The 18438-nt window shown below is 47.8% G+C and overlaps 3 protein-coding genes, 3 long non-coding RNA genes and 1 pseudogene across 12 annotated transcripts in view; 5 read left to right on the top strand and 2 right to left on the bottom strand.

The window, feature by feature from the left end:
• The first annotated feature begins 1296 nt into the window (after positions 1 to 1296).
• LOC117191342 lies at positions 1297 to 2371 on the top strand. The gene is made up of 3 exons (XR_004474012.1): positions 1297 to 1334; positions 1415 to 1592; positions 2346 to 2371. It is a non-coding gene; the product is annotated as an uncharacterized LOC117191342 (long non-coding RNA).
• A 4915-nt stretch (positions 2372 to 7286) lies between these two features.
• Positions 7287 to 8472, top strand: LOC117191341. The gene is made up of 3 exons (XR_004474011.1): positions 7287 to 7324; positions 7405 to 7582; positions 8336 to 8472. It is a non-coding gene; the product is annotated as an uncharacterized LOC117191341 (long non-coding RNA).
• Positions 8473 to 8731: 259 nt separating this feature from the next.
• LOC117191340 lies at positions 8732 to 10639 on the top strand. The gene is made up of 3 exons (XR_004474010.1): positions 8732 to 8766; positions 10203 to 10541; positions 10613 to 10639. It is a non-coding gene; the product is annotated as an uncharacterized LOC117191340 (long non-coding RNA).
• Positions 10640 to 11684: 1045 nt separating this feature from the next.
• LOC117190002 (SUPPRESSOR OF ABI3-5-like) lies at positions 11685 to 16714 on the top strand. 3 transcript variants are annotated; one of them, XM_033395089.1, is made up of 7 exons: positions 11686 to 12003; positions 12059 to 12170; positions 15402 to 15538; positions 15690 to 15785; positions 15856 to 15891; positions 16003 to 16405; positions 16511 to 16714. In XM_033395089.1, exons 1-6 carry the CDS (start codon positions 11806 to 11808, stop codon positions 16267 to 16269), a joined length of 846 nt encoding a protein of 281 aa, XP_033250980.1. In that variant the 5' UTR covers positions 11686 to 11805; the 3' UTR covers positions 16270 to 16405; positions 16511 to 16714. The 3 variants fall into 3 exon arrangements, with proteins under 3 accessions (XP_033250982.1, XP_033250980.1, XP_033250981.1); XM_033395091.1 differs by lacking the exon at positions 16511 to 16714 and having other exon boundaries at positions 11685 to 12003; positions 15856 to 15940; positions 16003 to 16116; XM_033395090.1 differs by lacking the exon at positions 15856 to 15891.
• LOC117190001 lies at positions 13255 to 14705 on the bottom strand (annotated as a pseudogene).
• On the top strand, positions 16713 to 17899 carry LOC117191685 (angiogenic factor with G patch and FHA domains 1-like; the record flags this gene model as incomplete). The annotated part of the gene is made up of 4 exons (XM_033396485.1): positions 16713 to 16983; positions 17072 to 17195; positions 17269 to 17374; positions 17448 to 17899. Coding segments are annotated over 4 exons (663 nt in total), but the record flags the coding sequence as incomplete, so codon positions are not given.
• LOC117190000 overlaps positions 17621 to 18438 on the bottom strand; it is a 29586-nt gene continuing 28768 nt past the window's right edge. For all 5 annotated transcript variants that reach the window (XM_033395086.1, XM_033395083.1, XM_033395084.1 and 2 more), the window contains one exon: positions 17621 to 18386. In XM_033395086.1, coding sequence (XP_033250977.1) covers positions 18273 to 18386 — 114 coding nt within the window. In that variant the 3' untranslated portion in view covers positions 17621 to 18272. The remainder of the gene's footprint in view (positions 18387 to 18438) is intronic.

The following is an 18438-nucleotide window of genomic DNA, read 5'->3' as shown; positions in this document are numbered from 1 at the left end:
CTCCAGCAGCGATATGTCATGCTCGCCGATTGACCGCAGTCGCTTTGCCAGCTTGTAGCATGACCCATGCAAATACATTTGCTGCCCGAAGACTGCGAAGAATGGTGTTACGCCTGTCGCCTCGTGAACCGAGTTCCTAATAGCCAGTTCTATCTCCGGCAGATGCACATCCCAGTCCCGGTGATCGTCTTCCAGATAAGCCCGAATCGCGCTGAGTACTGTGCGATTCACGCGTTCGGCTGCGTTACTCTGCGGAGAATACACTGGCGTCCTCATATGAGTGACTCCGAATGCATCGGTCATCTCCTTAAAAGTTTTCGAGACGAACTGAGCCCCATTGTCCGAGTGAATCATCTCCGGCACTCCAAACTTGTAAAACACCACGTGAAGGAGGAATCTTACAACTTCCTTTTCTGTGGCCTTGGTCATGGTCTTTAGGAATGTGAACTTAGAGAACTAGTGAACTACAATAAATATCCACGCCTGACCGTTCTTTGACCGCGGATATTTGCCCAAAAAATCAATATAAAGTTTTTGGAACGGGCGCTCAGTGACCACTTCTTGCCCCATCCCGACCTGCATCCGATAATTCGGCGCTTTCGACTCCTTGCACACGGTGCACCGTCGGATATAATCCCGCACCTCTATCGCCATGTTCGGCCAGTAAAACTGCCTACGCAATAAGTGCAAGGTTTTTGCGATTTCTCCGTGCGCTGTCTTCTCTTCCGAATGTGCTTTGTCTGTCAACGCGGCCGTCAGCGAACTCGGAACCCACAATTTCCAGACGGCGCCCTCCAGTTGATCATCCAAGATCAGGTAAGCGGTCTTGGTTCTCTATTATTTCCTTCCTTAACTCCTTATATTCTCCAGATTCAAACTCCACCGTTTCAAAACCCAGGATACTACTCGGATCCACTTCCAGCTCTTCAATACTGCGCGACAATGTATCTGCCACTACATTGTCCGCTCCTTTCCGGTGTTCTATGCCGAAATCGAAGGCTTGCAGTTGAAGGGTCCAACGAGGTAAGCGACCATCCAGGTTCCTCATGGTCATGAGCCATTTGAGACTGGCGTGGTCAGTTATGACTGTAAACGGCATAAGCTCTACGTACGGACGGAACTTAAGGATCGCCATAAGGGCTGCCAGACACTCCTTCTCTGTCACCGAGTAGTTTTTTTGGTGGCAATTCAGTTTGGCAGAGAAAAACGCTATGGGCCTCTCGTTCTGCTCGTCATCCCGTTGGAAGAGTACGGCTCCTACCCCATAATGTGAGGCGTCGCACTGTATGTAGAAGTGCCGCTTGAAATCCGCGTGTACCAGGACTGGTGCCGAGGTGAGTGCAGCTTTTAGCTCCCCCATGGCTCGTTTTGCCTCCCCCGTCAATTTAAACTTTCCATTTCCCGACTTTTTCAGGGCGTCTGTGAGCGGACCGGCCATCTCAGCATAGTTTTTCATAAAGCGCCGGTAACAGCCCGCAGTTGCCAGGAAACTACGCAATTCTCGAACAGATCGCGGCTCGGGAATGCGCAAAATGGCCGACACACGATCCGGATCCATCTTCAGGCTCGGCCTTCTCCACCAACTGAATTTTGTGAGTCTCTCTCGACGTCCTCCCCAGGCCTACGGCTTCGAAAGTCAGAAACTCTGCCTTCACCTGATCCAAGGCTGCCCTTTGCTCTTCTGACAACTCCCATTCTTCCTGCACTATCTCCTTCTCCGGGCCTTCCACATAGTGAGCGACTTGATCAGCCAGCACTTCTTCCACTAATCTGTGAGATGCCCCTACTGGACCTTCTCCCATCACCTCAGGAGCCAATGAGAATACCCGCCAAAAGTCTACCACCAAGTAAATTTCCTGCTCCAAGAAAGGGAATACGAAAAACGTTAATCTTTTTACATCTCCTTTGTATTTCACCGGTAATTCTACTCGGCCAACGATTGCGCGATCTTCCCCATTCGCTACCTTCACTATAGAAGAATATCGACGAGACTCCACGCCCAGCTTCTCCAGGAATTCCTGACCATTACACCCTAGCATCCTGTGTGTTGCGCCTGAATCCAACAGGCCTCGCACGGACTCGCCCATTATAGAGATTTCTGCGAAAACTCTCGGGTCTTTCTTGCAACAACGCTTTACTGAAGCAATCACCTGCCTCCTCATAGCTCGCCTTTGCTTAAACCGGGTTCTCGCCTTTCTCACCCGCACCGACAGTGCTCGCAAAATATTCTATTTCTGGTTTCTAAATAATTTCTTAAGCGCTCTTCATATGATAAGTTCCTTAACATAGCATGCAATTTACGTCTGTCTAATTCATTTTTATTTTCTTCTACTTTCTCTGCGCAGGCCCCTTCTGTGAGCGTGATTCGCCTGCTTGGATCGCACCCCTCTTCACGTTTCCCGCGCAATTCGGACAGTTTGGACAATATGCATCGGGCTTTCCACACCGGTAGCAGAAAATTCGCCTCTCCGATGCCATACAGTCCCTAAAGCCATGATCGGTCTGCCCGCAGTTCCAGCAAATCAACTTCTGTGGAACACGCTGTGTCACTTGCGCTTCCTCAATAACCTCTGCCTCTTCATCGCTACTCGACCGATCCTGCGCGACCTCGCTGACGTTCGCATTCGCCCCGCGACCATAGTTTGTGGCTTTGGGTGCTCCTCGCCACGAAGATCGAGCCTTCCTCTTCAGATGTGCCTCTATTTCCACGCACTCATCCCGCAGTTGGTTTAAGGAATAAACCCGTAATCCGTAGACGAAACTCGCTATCTCATCTCATCTGTGAGTGCCTTTTTGACGATTTTTACCATCTCCTTTTCAGGTGGTGGCATCTCCGACCTCGACGCGAGCTTTCTCATGACATGTAAAAAGGCTTCCACACTCTCGTTTGACCACTGCATTCTTTCTCGCAGTTCTCTCATGCGGTCGAACTCGGACGCCGTGCCTCGGAAACGAGCAATTAAGTCGCCCCTTAGTTCCTGCCAAACACCACCGCCATGATCACGGATGTACTGCCAGTACCATTCCCGCGCGTTTCCTGTAACCAGGTGATGAAATCCCTTTAGAACTTCATCCCACGGACAGCGGCATTGGGCTTGTAGGAATTCAATTCGGAACACAAAATCCTCGACTGTCATTTTGTTGCTGTCTCCGTCGAACGTCACGTCCCATTTTTCGACTCGGCCCCACCGTGGCCAAGGTGTATAACCCGGGGGATTTGGATGCGGATCTTCTCGAGGAATCCCACCAGCTCTCGTACCCTCGCCACGACCCTGACCCGAGTGTCTGAGTGCTATCGGGTTTCGCCAATTTCGCGCTTGATGCCCACCCCGTTGATGCTGCTCACTGGATGCGGTCGGTCCTACTCCTGAAGACGGTTCCGGACCAATACCACCTCGCCCCGAGCGAGCCAAAAATGGTTTTGGTGGGGGAATCGGCGCATCAGTCGTGCTAGACGGCTTCCTTTTCGGGATTGCTCCTCGATACTCCTGCTCGTGGTGAACCTCCTCCCGCCGCGGTTCCTTCTGCTGCTGCAGCTGTCTAACCGGCTGGAGTACCTCGTTGAGTTGGTGCATCATCTCGATAAACCCCTTACGCAACTCCTCCTGCAACACCCGACTAATCGAGTCAGTGTTCGCTGCCCTGTGTGTCGCATGAGCCTGCGCCAACGATACGTTGACTGCTGATGCCAGTTCGGAAGCAAGCGTGGGTGTAGGATCGGACATTGGCCATTCTTCTGACCTGGCCTGGACCGGTGTTCTTGGCAACCCACCCACAGCTCCAAGTTCCTCCCGATCTTGATCAAACATCGCCCCTGACACTTCTCCTATCTGGTCCACTGTTTTGTTTACGCGTGATCGCGTATGATACTGTCGACTACCCCCTTCTTGTGGCATCTGCACCGAGCAACACCAATATTAAAAAAAAAAGGGAAACTCCTAAACTAAGATAATATATATAAATAAAGAAATAAATACCCAAAGAAATAACTAGTAAGAATAAATAACACCACGCTTCGGACCAATAAATACTCCGATAAATAAATAAATAAATACCGATATAAATATTGCGCCAACTAGCGCCGTTAACGAGATATATGCAATTAAATATTTGAATAAATAAATAAATAATAACATACATGTATATTCGATCGACACCTAAGACACTCAAACTTCAAACACATTCAACACAACACAAAACCTAACAACAAAAATGCCTAACAGTTCTTCTTCTTCTTACAAGATTCATTAAGAGGTGGACACGTGACTAGCCGGGACCAGTAACCGCTCCAGTTTCTGCGCTCCACTTGACAGTCGCCCTACGGATATCCTACAATTACGAACACCACCTTTGTGTGGCCTGTCATCTACTCTAAGCGATGGCCGATAAACGAGAAGCCTCACGGTGCATGAGCTCACTTTGCTTGTGATTTGTTCCTGTCATCCATCATACCGATCTGCCATGACATCAGATGCATCGCGGGTTGTCTTTACGACTCCCGGGCCACCTACTCCTCACCACCTCTCGGCAGACAGACAACAGGTTCAAAAACACGAAAGCTGCTTTGTTTTAAACAAGCAGGTGCGAAACTACAATGAACATTTACCTACATGACTTACTCTAACTTATTCCAATATCACATTCCATCACAGATTTATTCGATATCACAGTCCACCAGGCAATGTGTCCGTCGCAAACTCCCTGTCCATTTTTTTTGTTGAACGGAAGTGACTTAGGTTCACCTGCGACATCGAATAGCGACAAAATGTTCAACTGTAATTCGTAAGTCCCTATCACATATTTTATATTTCCGTTAACTGCCTCCGTCTATCCATCCCTAGCATCAATCACCCCGCGCCATTAAGGACCAGCTTTACGCTCGTGAAAGGTGTTGGTGTTTTTACATATTTAGTTCAATGGCCAAGATTTTACGTTAAACGGTTTAAGCTAATACTAAATACTAAATAAAGGACCACACACAGAACAAAATAACATTTAATGTGGAACGGTGTTTGGAGTGCGGATTATGTTTTTTTTTCCTTTAAGTTCAATCGACGCGATCGGCGATCGCTGGCCGTGGCAGGTCAGCCCTTAATTTATATAGGTCCGTGTATACGTGTGCGCGTGTGTGTGTGTGAATAGGGTTTCGGGGTTTCTGGAGAGGACTCCAGGAAACCTTCTGGCCCGGTTCTGGTGGCTATATTCCTTGCCGGCTGTGAGTAGAATTTTCTGCATTACAACCTATTTTCTCGCCCGCTTTTTCCTGTACTCCCTTCAAACTTTCTGTTTTAAGCACAAAATTTCAAATTTCGACGTTACTCTTCCGTCCACGCGCCACGATTTCCATAATCCAATCCACGTTTTCTAATATTTTCCCTCCTATTTATCCCTTTTTCCCTTTACTAATAACTAATCCTATTCTCTTTCTTATATCCCCAGTACGGCTCCAGCTCCCCCCGATGTCACCATACACCATCGAGCCTCCCTGGACTTCCGCTAGATGGCGCGTCGCCTTCAGCCATGGCCACCTATCGTTCAGGTGGGACTGGAACACCACCACGAGTATGTCGTCAGTCCCAGGATGGACAACATACGCGTGGGCATGCCCACCGGATTCCAGAACACTATTGAGCACACGCCGGCGTGCCCTGCATTCTTCTGCCGCGCCCAACGTAGGCCACACCCACACCTCACTACATTCTCAGGTCTTTGGCGTGGTACACTCCTATGGGACGGCCGTTAAGGTCCTCCAGAGCATACGCGTTCTCTCCTACTGGCTTCACTACCCGGCATCGGATGAATTTGCGCGCGAACTTGGCATTAAAGCCTTTTCCGAAGTCACTAAAGACAAAATTTCGGCGGAATACCTCTTGTCCCGGCCTCGCGTAAAACACCCGAGCTCGCTGGTTGTACATTACCCTACTACGCTCGTATGCCTGATGTAAACTAGCGCGACTCCTCTCTTGGATGAGTTGTCGCTTGTCCTGACCCTCCAGCAGCGATATGTCATGCTCGCCGATTGACCGCAGTCGCTTTGCCAGCTTGTAGCATGACCCATGCAAATACATTTGCTGCCCGAAGACTGCGAAGAATGGTGTTACGCCTGTCGCCTCGTGAACCGAGTTCCTAATAGCCAGTTCTATCTCCGGCAGATGCACATCCCAGTCCCGGTGATCGTCTTCCAGATAAGCCCGAATCGCGCTGAGTACTGTGCGATTCACGCGTTCGGCTGCGTTACTCTGCGGAGAATACACTGGCGTCCTCATATGAGTGACTCCGAATGCATCGGTCATCTCCTTAAAAGTTTTCGAGACGAACTGAGCCCCATTGTCCGAGTGAATCATCTCCGGCACTCCAAACTTGTAAAACACCACGTGAAGGAGGAATCTTACAACTTCCTTTTCTGTGGCCTTGGTCATGGTCTTTAGGAATGTGAACTTAGAGAACTAGTGAACTACAATAAATATCCACGCCTGACCGTTCTTTGACCGCGGATATTTGCCCAAAAAATCAATATAAAGTTTTTGGAACGGGCGCTCAGTGACCACTTCTTGCCCCATCCCGACCTGCATCCGATAATTCGGCGCTTTCGACTCCTTGCACACGGTGCACCGTCGGATATAATCCCGCACCTCTATCGCCATGTTCGGCCAGTAAAACTGCCTACGCAATAAGTGCAAGGTTTTTGCGATTCCTCCGTGCGCTGTCTTCTCTTCCGAATGTGCTTTGTCTGTCAACGCGGCCGTCAGCGAACTCGGAACCCACAATTTCCAGACGGCGCCCTCCAGTTGATCATCCAAGATCAGGTAAGCGGTCTTGGTTCTCTATTATTTCCTTCCTTAACTCCTGATATTCTCCAGATTCAAACTCCACCGTTTCAAAACCCAGGATACTACTCGGATCCACTTCCAGCTCTTCAATACTGCGCGACAATGTATCTGCCACTACATTGTCCGCTCCTTTCCGGTGTTCTATGCCGAAATCGAAGGCTTGCAGTTGAAGGGTCCAACGAGGTAAGCGACCATCCAGGTTCCTCATGGTCATGAGCCATTTGAGACTGGCGTGGTCAGTTATGACTGTAAACGGCATAAGCTCTACGTACGGACGGAACTTAAGGATCGCCATAAGGGCTGCCAGACACTCCTTCTCTGTCACCGAGTAGTTTTTTTGGTGGCAATTCAGTTTGGCAGAGAAAAACGCTATGGGCCTCTCGTTCTGCTCGTCATCCCGTTGGAAGAGTACGGCTCCTACCCCATAATGTGAGGCGTCGCACTGTATGTAGAAGTGCCGCTTGAAATCCGCGTGTACCAGGACTGGTGCCGAGGTGAGTGCAGCTTTTAGCTCCCCCATGGCTCGTTTTGCCTCCCCCGTCAATTTAAACTTTCCATTTCCCGACTTTTTCAGGGCGTCTGTGAGCGGACCGGCCATCTCAGCATAGTTTTTCATAAAGCGCCGGTAACAGCCCGCAGTTGCCAGGAAACTACGCAATTCTCGAACAGATCGCGGCTCGGGAATGCGCAAAATGGCCGACACACGATCCGGATCCATCTTCAGGCTCGGCCTTCTCCACCAACTGAATTTTGTGAGTCTCTCTCGACGTCCTCCCCAGGCCTACGGCTTCGAAAGTCAGAAACTCTGCCTTCACCTGATCCAAGGCTGCCCTTTGCTCTTCTGACAACTCCCATTCTTCCTGCACTATCTCCTTCTCCGGGCCTTCCACATAGTGAGCGACTTGATCAGCCAGCACTTCTTCCACTAATCTGTGAGATGCCCCTACTGGACCTTCTCCCATCACCTCAGGAGCCAATGAGAATACCCGCCAAAAGTCTACCACCAAGTAAATTTCCTGCTCCAAGAAAGGGAATACGAAAAACGTTAATCTTTTTACATCTCCTTTGTATTTCACCGGTAATTCTACTCGGCCAACGATTGCGCGATCTTCCCCATTCGCTACCTTCACTATAGAAGAATATCGACGAGACTCCACGCCCAGCTTCTCCAGGAATTCCTGACCATTACACCCTAGCATCCTGTGTGTTGCGCCTGAATCCAACAGGCCTCGCACGGACTCGCCCATTATAGAGATTTCTGCGAAAACTCTCGGGTCTTTCTTGCAACAACGCTTTACTGAAGCAATCACCTGCCTCCTCATAGCTCGCCTTTGCTTAAACCGGGTTCTCGCCTTTCTCACCCGCACCGACAGTGCTCGCAAAATATTCTATTTCTGGTTTCTAAATAATTTCTTAAGCGCTCTTCATATGATAAGTTCCTTAACATAGCATGCAATTTACGTCTGTCTAATTCATTTTTATTTTCTTCTACTTTCTCTGCGCAGGCCCCTTCTGTGAGCGTGATTCGCCTGCTTGGATCGCACCCCTCTTCTCGTTTCCCTCGCAATTCGGACAGTTTGGACAATATGCATCGGGCTTTCCACACCGGTAGCAGAAAATTCGCCTCTCCGATGCCATACAGTCCCTAAAGCCATGATCGGTCTGCCCGCAGTTCCAGCAAATCAACTTCTGTGGAACACGCTGTGTCACTTGCGCTTCCTCAATAACCTCTGCCTCTTCATCGCTACTCGACCGATCCTGCGCGACCTCGCTGACGTTCGCATTCGCCCCGCGACCATAGTTTGTGGCTTTGGGTGCTCCTCGCCACGAAGATCGAGCCTTCCTCTTCAGATGTGCCTCTATTTCCACGCACTCATCCCGCAGTTGGTTTAAGGAATAAACCCGTAATCCGTAGACGAAACTCGCTATCTCATCTGTGAGTGCCTTTTTGACGATTTTTACCATCTCCTTTTCAGGTGGTGGCATCTCCGACCTCGACGCGAGCTTTCTCATGACATGTAAAAAGTCTTCCACACTCTCGTTTGACCACTGCATTCTTTCTCGCAGTTCTCTCATGCGGTCGAACTCGGACGCCGTGCCTCGGAAACGAGCAATTAAGTCGCCCCTTAGTTCCTGCCAAACACCACAGCCATGATCACGGATGTACTGCCGCGCGTTTCCTGTAACCAGGTGATGAAATCCCTTTAGAACTTCATCCCACGGACAGCGGCATTGGGCTTGTAGGAATTCAATTCGGAACACAAAATCCTCGACTGTCATTTTGTTGCTGTCTCCGTCGAACGTCACGTCCCATTTTTCGACTCGGCCCCACCGTGGCCAAGGTGTATAACCCGGGGGATTTGGATGCGGATCTTCTCGAGGAATCCCACCAGCTCTCGTACCCTCGCCACGACCCTGACCCGAGTGTCTGAGTGCTATCGGGTTTCGCCAATTTCGCGCTTGATGCCCACCCCGTTGATGCTGCTCACTGGATGCGGTCGGTCCTACTCCTGAAGACGGTTTTGGACCAATACCACCTCGCCCCGAGCGAGCCAAAAATGGTTTTGGTGGCGGAATCGGCGCATCAGTCGTGCTAGACGGCTTACCTTTCGATTGCTCCTCGATACTCCTGCTCGTGGTGAACCTCCTCCCGCCGCGGTTCCTTCTGCTGCTGCAGCTGTCTAACCGGCTGGAGGACCTCGTTGAGTTGGTGCATCATCTCGATAAACCCCTTACGCAACTCCTCCTGCAACACCCGACTAATCGAGTCAGTGTTCGCTGCCCTGTGTGTCGCATGAGCCTGCGCCAACGATACGTTGACTGCTGATGCCAGTTCGGAAGCAAGCGTGGGTGTAGGATCGGACATTGGCCATTCTTCTGACCTGGCCTGGACCGGTGTTCTTGGCAACCCACCCACAGCTCCAAGTTCCTCCCGATCTTGATCAAACATCGCCCCTGACACTTCTCCTATCTGGTCCACTGTTTTGTTCGCGTATGATACTGTCGACTACCCCCTTCTTGTGGCATCTGCACCGAGCAACACCAATATTAAAAAAAAAGGGAAACTCCTAAACTAAGATAATATATATAAATAAAGAAATAAATACCCAAAGAAATAACTAGTAAGAATAAATAACACCACGCTTCGGACCAATAAATACTCCGATAAATAAATAAATAAATACCGATATAAATATTGCGCCAACTAGCGCCGTTAACGAGATATATGCAATTAAATATTTGAATAAATAAATAAATAATAACATACATGTATATTCGATCGACACCTAAGACACTCAAACTTCAAACACATTCAACACAACACAAAACCTAACAACAAAAATGCCTAACAGTTCTTCTTCTTCTTACAAGATTCATTAAGAGGTGGACACGTGACTAGCCGGGACCAGAAACCGCTCCAGTTTCTGCGCTCCACTTGACAGTCGCCCTACGGATATCCTACAATTACGAACACCACCTTTGTGTGGCCTGTCATCTACTCTAAGCGATGGCCGATAAACGAGAAGCCTCACGGCGCATGAGCTCACTTTGCTTGTGATTTGTTCCTGTCATCCATCATACCGATCTGCCATGACATCAGATGCATCGCGGGTTGTCTTTACGACTCCCGGGCCACCTACTCCTCACCACCTCTCGGCAGACAGACAACAGGTTCAAAAACACGAAAGCTGCTTTGTTTTAAACAAGCAGGTGCGAAACTACAATGAACATTTACCTACATGACTTACTCTAACTTATTCCAATATCACATTCCATCACAGATTTATTCGATATCACAGTCCACCAGGCAATGTGTCCGTCGCAAACTCCCTGTCCATTTTTTTTGTTGAACGGCAGTGACTTACGTTCACCTGCGACATCGAATAGCGACAAAATGTTCAACTGTAATTCGTAAGTCCCTATCACATATTTTATATTTCCGTTAACTGCCTCCGTCTATCCATCCCTAGCATCAATCACCCCGCGCCATTAAGGACCAGCTTTACGCTCGTGAAAGGTGTTGGTGTTTTTACATATTTAGTTCAATGGCCAAGATTTTACGTTAAACGGTTTAAGCTAATACTAAATACTAAATAAAGGACCACACACAGAACAAAATAACATTTAATGTGGAACGGTGTTTGGAGTGCGGATTATGTTTTTTTTTCCTTTAAGTTCAAACGACGCGGGCGATCGCTGGCCGTGGCCGGTCAGCCCTTAATTTATATAGGTCCGTGTATACGTGTGCGCGTGTGTGTGTGTGAATAGGGTTTCGGGGTTTCTGGAGAGGACTCCAGGAAACCTTCTGGCCCGGTTCTGGTGGCTATATTCCTTGCCGGCTGTGAGTAAAATTTTCTGCATTACAACCTATTTTCTCGCCCGCTTTTTCCTGTACTCACTTCAAACTTTCTGTTTTAAGCACAAAATTTCAAATTTCGACGTTCCTCTTCCGTCCACGCGCCACGATTTCCATAATCCAATCCACGTTTTCTAATATTTTCACTCCTATTTATCCCTTTTTCCCTTTACTACTACATATAACTAATCCTATTCTCTTTCTTATATCCCCAGTACGGCTCCAGCTCCCCCCGATGTCACCATACACCATCGAGCCTTCTGGACTTCCACTAGATGGCGCGTCGCCCTCAGCCCTGGCCACCTATCGTTCAGGTGGAACTGGAACATTGGATCAAATTATGTGGGGCTAGCTAGTAATATTCGATGGAATATCAAAAGCGAGGAATATGTATATAGAATGTAGATATATATATTTACGGTATATTTTAAAAATGGAACGGTATATTTTGGTATATTTCTTTGAGTCAGACCGTATATTTTGACTTCATCGACGAAATTTATGTTTTATTTTGTTATAACTTGTTATATCAAGTGCACCAAAATCGAATACTTCTCTGTCCTGGCAATTTACACCTTCATCAGGCGAAGCACTCAAAAAAAATTATAAAAACAGAAAATGTCTGAGGCGGCGGAGGCAGCGGCCGGGGAAGATTCTAGTGAAGCTGCTTCAGAGCATGATTTTATACAGTTGAAGAGCATGCAGGATGTAGAGGCCTGCGATCAGCGGCAATTATACCAGTACATTGAAAAACTACATGGAATTATCCGAAAATACGACACTAGGCTTGCGGCCAACAAACAAAAGCTGAAACAAGTAAAAAAAACATTTTATAGTGCATATAGTATGTATTAATAATTATGATTTTCAGACACAGCTGAGCCAGGAGAAGAAACTATGTCATACAGCCATACAGTCTAGCATCGATTCAGACGAGGAAGAAGTTCCTGGCAAAAGTGAAAAAAAGGAGACTGCCGCAGAATGTAAGTTCCAGGAATGAGCCAATTTTTATACCCGATACTCAAAATGAGTATTGGGGTATATTAGATTTGTGGTAAAAGTGGATGTGTGTAACGTCCAAAAAGAATCGTTTCCGACCCCATAAAGTATATATATTCTTGATCAGCATCAATAGCCGAGTCGATTGAGCCATGTCTGTCTGTCCGTCTGTCCGTCCGTCTGTCCGTCCCCTTCAGCGCCTAGTGCTCAAAGACTATATATAGAGCGAGAGCAACGATGTTTTGGATCCAGACTTCTGTGATATGTCACTGCTACAAGAATATTTCAAAACTTTGCCCCGCCCACTTCCGCCCCCACAAAGGTCGAAAATCTGTGGCATCCACAATTTCGACGATACGAGAAAACTAAAAACGCAGAATCGTAGATGATGACTATATCTTCTAGAGTGCAAAATATGAACCAGATCGTATATTTATTATAGCCAGAATCAAGAAAACAATTTCATGCTTTCTCGCCCTGTCTCTCTCTAACACACACGTAGCATAGCCGGCTTTGCTTAGAGTAAAACATTAGCGCCAAGATCTCAGAGACTATAAAAGCTAGAGCAACAAAATTTGGTATCCACACTCCAAATATATCGGACCGAGACGAGTTTGTTTCAAAATTTTTCGCCACACCCCCTTCCGCCCCCGCAAAGGCCGAAAATCTGGGGATATTCACAAATCTCAGAGACTATTAAGGCTAGAGTAACCAAATTTGGTATCCGCACTCCTGTTAGATCTCACTATAAAACGTATATCTCAAAATTTCGCCCCACCCCCTTCCGCCCCCACAAAGGACGGCATCCACAATATTGAGGATACGAGAAAACTAAAAACGCAGAATCATAGATAATGACCATATCTATCAGATTGCTGAATCTGGATCAGATCAGATCATTTTTATAGCCAAAAGGAACAAATCAATTTGCACTGGCTACGCAGCACCCGACGTCACGCTCAGACTGATTTTCTGTCTCTCTCGCACGCATTCCTTGTCGTGTCGTTTAATATTAGCGTATAACTGTAGAGTTGCGGTCTCCGCAGCAACTCACAACGTTCCCCCTCGTTTATTCTATCACTTCGTCTTACTGGCGACAGCGGCGACAAGAGCCGCACCACGCCCCGATCCATCCTCCGATAGCATAATATCAAACTCCTTGTCCGACTTCACCAGCTTGTGCATTGTATTGCGCATGTAGGCGTCAAATTTAGGATGGTACCTGTACACGGAGTCGTCCATGCCAACAAAAACTCTGCGATCTGAAATTCTGTTGATCAGGCCACTGACGCCAATGGCCACCAAGGTGGCCGCCCGCTTGGACACACACTCGCAGATGTACTTGATTTTCTGGCAGTCCTCGACTGAGGCCTTCTCCAGCCCAAAGAGCTCCGTGATAATAGTTCTTGTTTTCGAAAATTCTGTAAAAGAATCCGACTCAATCTCGGTTATGAATGTGTTTCGAAGACGTCTTCATTTTTTTGCAACGCGGTGGCAAAATGTTCCCGTCGATTGCTTAACTTGAATAGGACTTTGCTCTGCATGGCGCGCATCAGTATTAAACGAACTAATCTTCCCAGATACATGCCGGAAGTCATTTTTTCAAATAATTGCTCCGACTTGATCGACGTATCGTCCACCTCGCGGTCATATTCGGTGCGCACAAAATCCAGTTGGCCGCTCTCACCAAAGGCTCCCCACTCTGCATTGACCAGGACCTCTTTCTGGTTTCGTTTGAAGTCCGCGTGCAGAAGATCCACGTTCGCTACGTCTTCGACGTAGCAGGCGTTGCAGCCAGTTCCCACGATAACGCCTATACGACAGTCAGCATTTCGGTGTGCGCAGGACATGAGAGTGCCTGTGGTATCGTTGAGTATGGCCACGACGGCAATGTCAGCATCGCCCCGTCGCTGGATGGCCTCATGCAGCAAACGACCCACGTCTTCGCCTTCCACACCCGGACTGCCAAAGCCTTTTGTCCAGCGCGTCAAAATGGCCTCCTTGAGACCTTTCTGTTCGCAGGGAAACGAAAAGGTGAAACCTAGTGGGAGATGGGAATTTCGCATTTCATGCTTTTCCACAAATCTGGCCAGACAGTCAGCGATGTGATCGAATAACTCGACGCCAGGGCCAACCATCAAATCCTTCGGAACTGCATATATCTGGGACTCCACCATGGCGTCGTGATGACCTTTGAGGGAAACAAGCAGCACCCGGAAGTTGGTTCCACCCAAGTCCAGTGCGAGATACTTCCCCATCTCGTCGCCCGTCGGCAAGTCTTGCACATAAGCACATAGCGCATGTGTGGACCGCTTCAAGCCCTTTGATATTTCCGCACAGAATCGACTGTACACCTCTTGAACCACATCCATAATTTTGATTCGGTTAATCTGGGCTCTGGGTCCAACCGCTTGTCTCGAACGATGAGTAACGACTAACCCACCAGGCGCCTTGACAGCACACCTCGATTCGCACTATTCCCCGATAAGAGTTGCTCAATTTTCGCAATGCAATTCCGTCAGACGTAGACATAACTGCACAATCTGCAGCAGGCGTTTAGTAGCAAATTAAAAACTAAAACACTTAAGTAGCAAGACCAGCTGAATCCGAATTTGAATCTGAATCTGAAACTACAACTACGCGATGTATGCTAATCGCTCGGACTGGAATACTGTCTATCAATTGCTGGCAATAGCTCCCGATTTGCCGACCTACGTTGCAACAGACTTTATGACGCATATTATTATTCTGCATAATAGGAAACAAGATAGACCACCATCTCTTAAATTTCTGTAAAAAAACAAATGATTTACACATGTGACTGGTCATTGGTTGACCTTATCAACACTCTTTTTGACATTTCATGCTCCTCCACCTGCCTGCACGAGGTAAGGGCTATCACAGTATGCTTTTCCAAGGAGTAGGTACAATTTTCACGTTCCATCCACCCGCTGCCGCTATCAACGGGGCCCCAGGCCGGATCATAAAGCGTGCGTCAAACATTCAAGCTTGTTAGTGCCTGAGATTAGCGCTGCTGCCCTGAGATCCCATTCTTCCGTTTATTGCAAAGCTGCTTGAAAGTTGCGCAAGTGGGCGGATGTGGGGGTGTGTACGATTTATGGCCTAGTGGCTATGGGCGATAATTTAGCTAGGGCGCAGTGTCCCTTGCAATGTGTTGTGACATGGCGTTATAGCGGTTGTTGTGTCATTTTCAGTTTCGGCAACAGATGTCTTCAGCTTTGTGGACGAGATGCGCCAGGCGGCTAAGCATGCGGAGAACCTAAACAACTTCGTGTATGAGCCGACGTCGGGCATGTACTACGATCCGAAGACAGGCTACTACTACAACGCGGTAAATATGCAATAAACAACGAATGTAATCTTTATGACGTCCCGTTCCGCTGCGTTGTGCTGTGACATTCAGAGGTTATCGCTCTGATGGACCTAAGTAGATCGTGGGCACGAATTTTTTTTAACCCGCTCTCTGTTTCTCTTTCTCCCAGGAGTACGATCTGTACTACGATGGCAACACGGGCTGCTACTACAGCTACGATCACGGCAAAGACTCGTACGAGTTTCATTCGCAGGCTCAGGTGCAGGTGAGCGGGTGTGGACATCCCACTGGCGCCCACATAATTAACCGATGTTCTTCTTCTCCTCGGTGCCCAGCACTTGAACCCCTGCGCATATAGTAGACTTTTAAAGGTTAGTTTTCACAAACTGAGCATAGACCGAATGCGTAGCAATGCATTAGGTAAGAACTAAGACCCAGAACTTTCGATAAAAACGCGGATTTCTTTTCTTCACTGGTTGCAGGCGAACGACGCAGCTAAGCCCGGATCGGAGCCGGCGCCGCACGAGGACGAGGATGATGAGGTGGAGTTCGACGAACTCGGAGGCGTCATAACGGACACAGCAACGCTGCAAAAGATTAAAACCGAAAAGCAGAAGCTTAGAGAACGAGCCGAAAAGTCCAAGCGCAGGGCGAAGAAGAAGAAGAACAAGAAGCACAGTAAGAAGAAGAACAAGAAGGAGCGTTGCCGCAAACCGAAAAGGAAACGTCGCAATGCCGATGATAACTAAGACGTCGAAGACGGCGAGCTGTCCGAGTCAAGCGACTCCAGTTCTAGCTCCAACTCCAGCGACAACGATAGCAGCAGTAGCGCCACTGAAGACGACGGCAGTGTTCCCGTCTTCAAGGCTGCTGGACGCTTTCAAGGTGTTTAAGAGATCCGATCCGCATTTTTATCTCGCCTTCTGTAATGGTCGTTCTACAGACTTTTAATACAATACACCTCTCCCTCTGTTCTCCCAACATGTATAGACATCGCCAAGAAGTATCCGCCCTCGCTGCGCATCATTGTTCAGGAAACAAACGTGGAGGAGTTACTGGTCGGAAGCCTTTATTTGATCACATATAAGGGTTGATCGCTAGGTCGCGATGTCATCATACCAGATGTGAACGTGAGCAAGAGTCATTTGGAATTCTACTACGAGGCCAAGTCGGGAATTTATAGATGTCGTGACCTTGGCTCCCGGAATGCCACCGTACTCAATGGCATGCGCATGGCGAGCGATCCGAAGATCTGGTACACGGGAGTGTTGTCACCATTGGACAGACTAAGCTCTTGTGTCATGTGCACGAGGGAAACAGCACGTGCGGACTATGCGAGCCGGGTCTTTTGATAGAGACGCAAGCGCCAGTGGCAGCAACAGCGTTGTCATCAACTGCGACGGTATTGTCTCACAAGGAGCAGCTGAAGAAGCTGCAAAAGAAGTACGGTCTGGAAAATGAGAGTGAGTAGTAGCCGTCGTAACGTAACTAGCTTCGACGTTTGTTTTCTTACCAGGAAAGCATTTACTTTATCCTCTTATCGGTTTATAGAATTTGTTGAAGCTAGTGGCAATGGACAGCAGAAACCAAACTACAATGATCGTGCGGCAACGCGGCGCGTCAACGTGGGAAGCAGTACGGACAAGGAGAAGACAGAGGTGGCGTGTGTGCATACGTAAGTGCCCGAACGCTCGAAAGTTTCTTGCTCAGTAGTTACCGTTAACGCTTCGTAAAACCTACATTCGCAGGGAGATTGCCAGCTCAAACAAAGGGTTCAAGATGTTGAGCAAGCTTGGGTGGCAGAAGGGCAATACCCTGGGAAAGACCAACGCCAGTGCAGGCTTACTGACACCGGAAAACATGATGTTACAGCCACATAATGTTCATATAACTAATTTACCTAATATTTTCTGATTTGCTTCGATAGATTAATGTGGTGGCCAACGAGGGAACCAGCGGCTTAGGGAGGGGTGAAACTATCAGCGCTTCCAGGCCCGTGGAAAAACGGAAGATGGCCAATTTAAAGATTACCCAGGCTCGCTATCAGCGGGCCAACGACATATTCGAACTGTCCGGCGAGAGCGATTGAAAGGCCTTTACTTTTAAGATGGAAACACATTTAATTAACAATTGCTCAAACATATGCATAGGTATGTGTGGATTATGTGTGCATATACTTATTGATTTACATTTATGTATGTATTTATGTATATGTGTATAGTATTAATTAAAAATCTTTCTATACGGTTAAGCTATCAGTCAATTAATTAAATTAGCTTCGATTTTAAAAAAAAGTAGAAAATGGTAATGTTAAATAAATATGACGTCGGTCGGCTACGCGTGTGGCTAAACTAAATGCGAGTGAATTGCGCACGAAAATCAATCGTTTAAATTAATTATGAAGTAGCCTATGTTAATGTTAAATACAAAAGCCTCTTAAGATATGTGGTTTCTCTTGCAATATACATACATATGTCGGATAAGAGAGCTTGCAATACGTAATGGCGTATGGTTGATAATACTTTGCATTATGAAAGTGTGTTCGATATTATTTAGTGGACAGTTTGGACGGTTTGCCAACCACCTTAGGCCATCCACCGCTTACAACACGAAACGCTCAACGAGAATCTTTGGATGCTGGAACTGTGGAAGTACACAGCGCAGAAATGCGCGACAGCTACCTCCCCCCATAACGCCTTCTATGTCATTTGCTAATGATATTAATACGTAGATGCTTCGCAGCAGCTTCTCTCTAACAGCTCCCCGCGGCCTTGATACCTATGAAGAACCCGGTGCTGCAGGAGTGCTGATATACCTCGCACCATGAACTGTATGTGTGGTTGTTGAATCCGCATATTTTGGGCACCTGAAAGTGGGAAAGGACGTTAAGTAAAATGTGTCACATCGTTCCACTCCAG

Source organism: Drosophila miranda (genome assembly GCF_003369915.1).
Source record: "Drosophila miranda strain MSH22 chromosome Y unlocalized genomic scaffold, D.miranda_PacBio2.1 Contig_Y1_pilon, whole genome shotgun sequence".
Lineage (NCBI taxonomy): Eukaryota > Metazoa > Arthropoda > Insecta > Diptera > Drosophilidae > Drosophila > Drosophila miranda.
Note: the sequence above shows the minus strand (reverse complement) of the source record. Positions and strands in the feature narration are given on the sequence as shown.

Coding starts and splice junctions, on each gene's coding strand:
- LOC117190002 (XM_033395089.1), top strand. CDS start 11,806: ATGTCTGAGGCGGCGGAGGCAGCGGCCGGGGAAGATTCTAGTGAAGCT. Junction 12,004..12,058: donor ACAAACAAAAGCTGAAACAA/GTAAAAAAAACA, acceptor TATGATTTTCAG/ACACAGCTGAGCCAGGAGAA. Junction 12,171..15,401: donor AAAGGAGACTGCCGCAGAAT/GTAAGTTCCAGG, acceptor TGTCATTTTCAG/TTTCGGCAACAGATGTCTTC.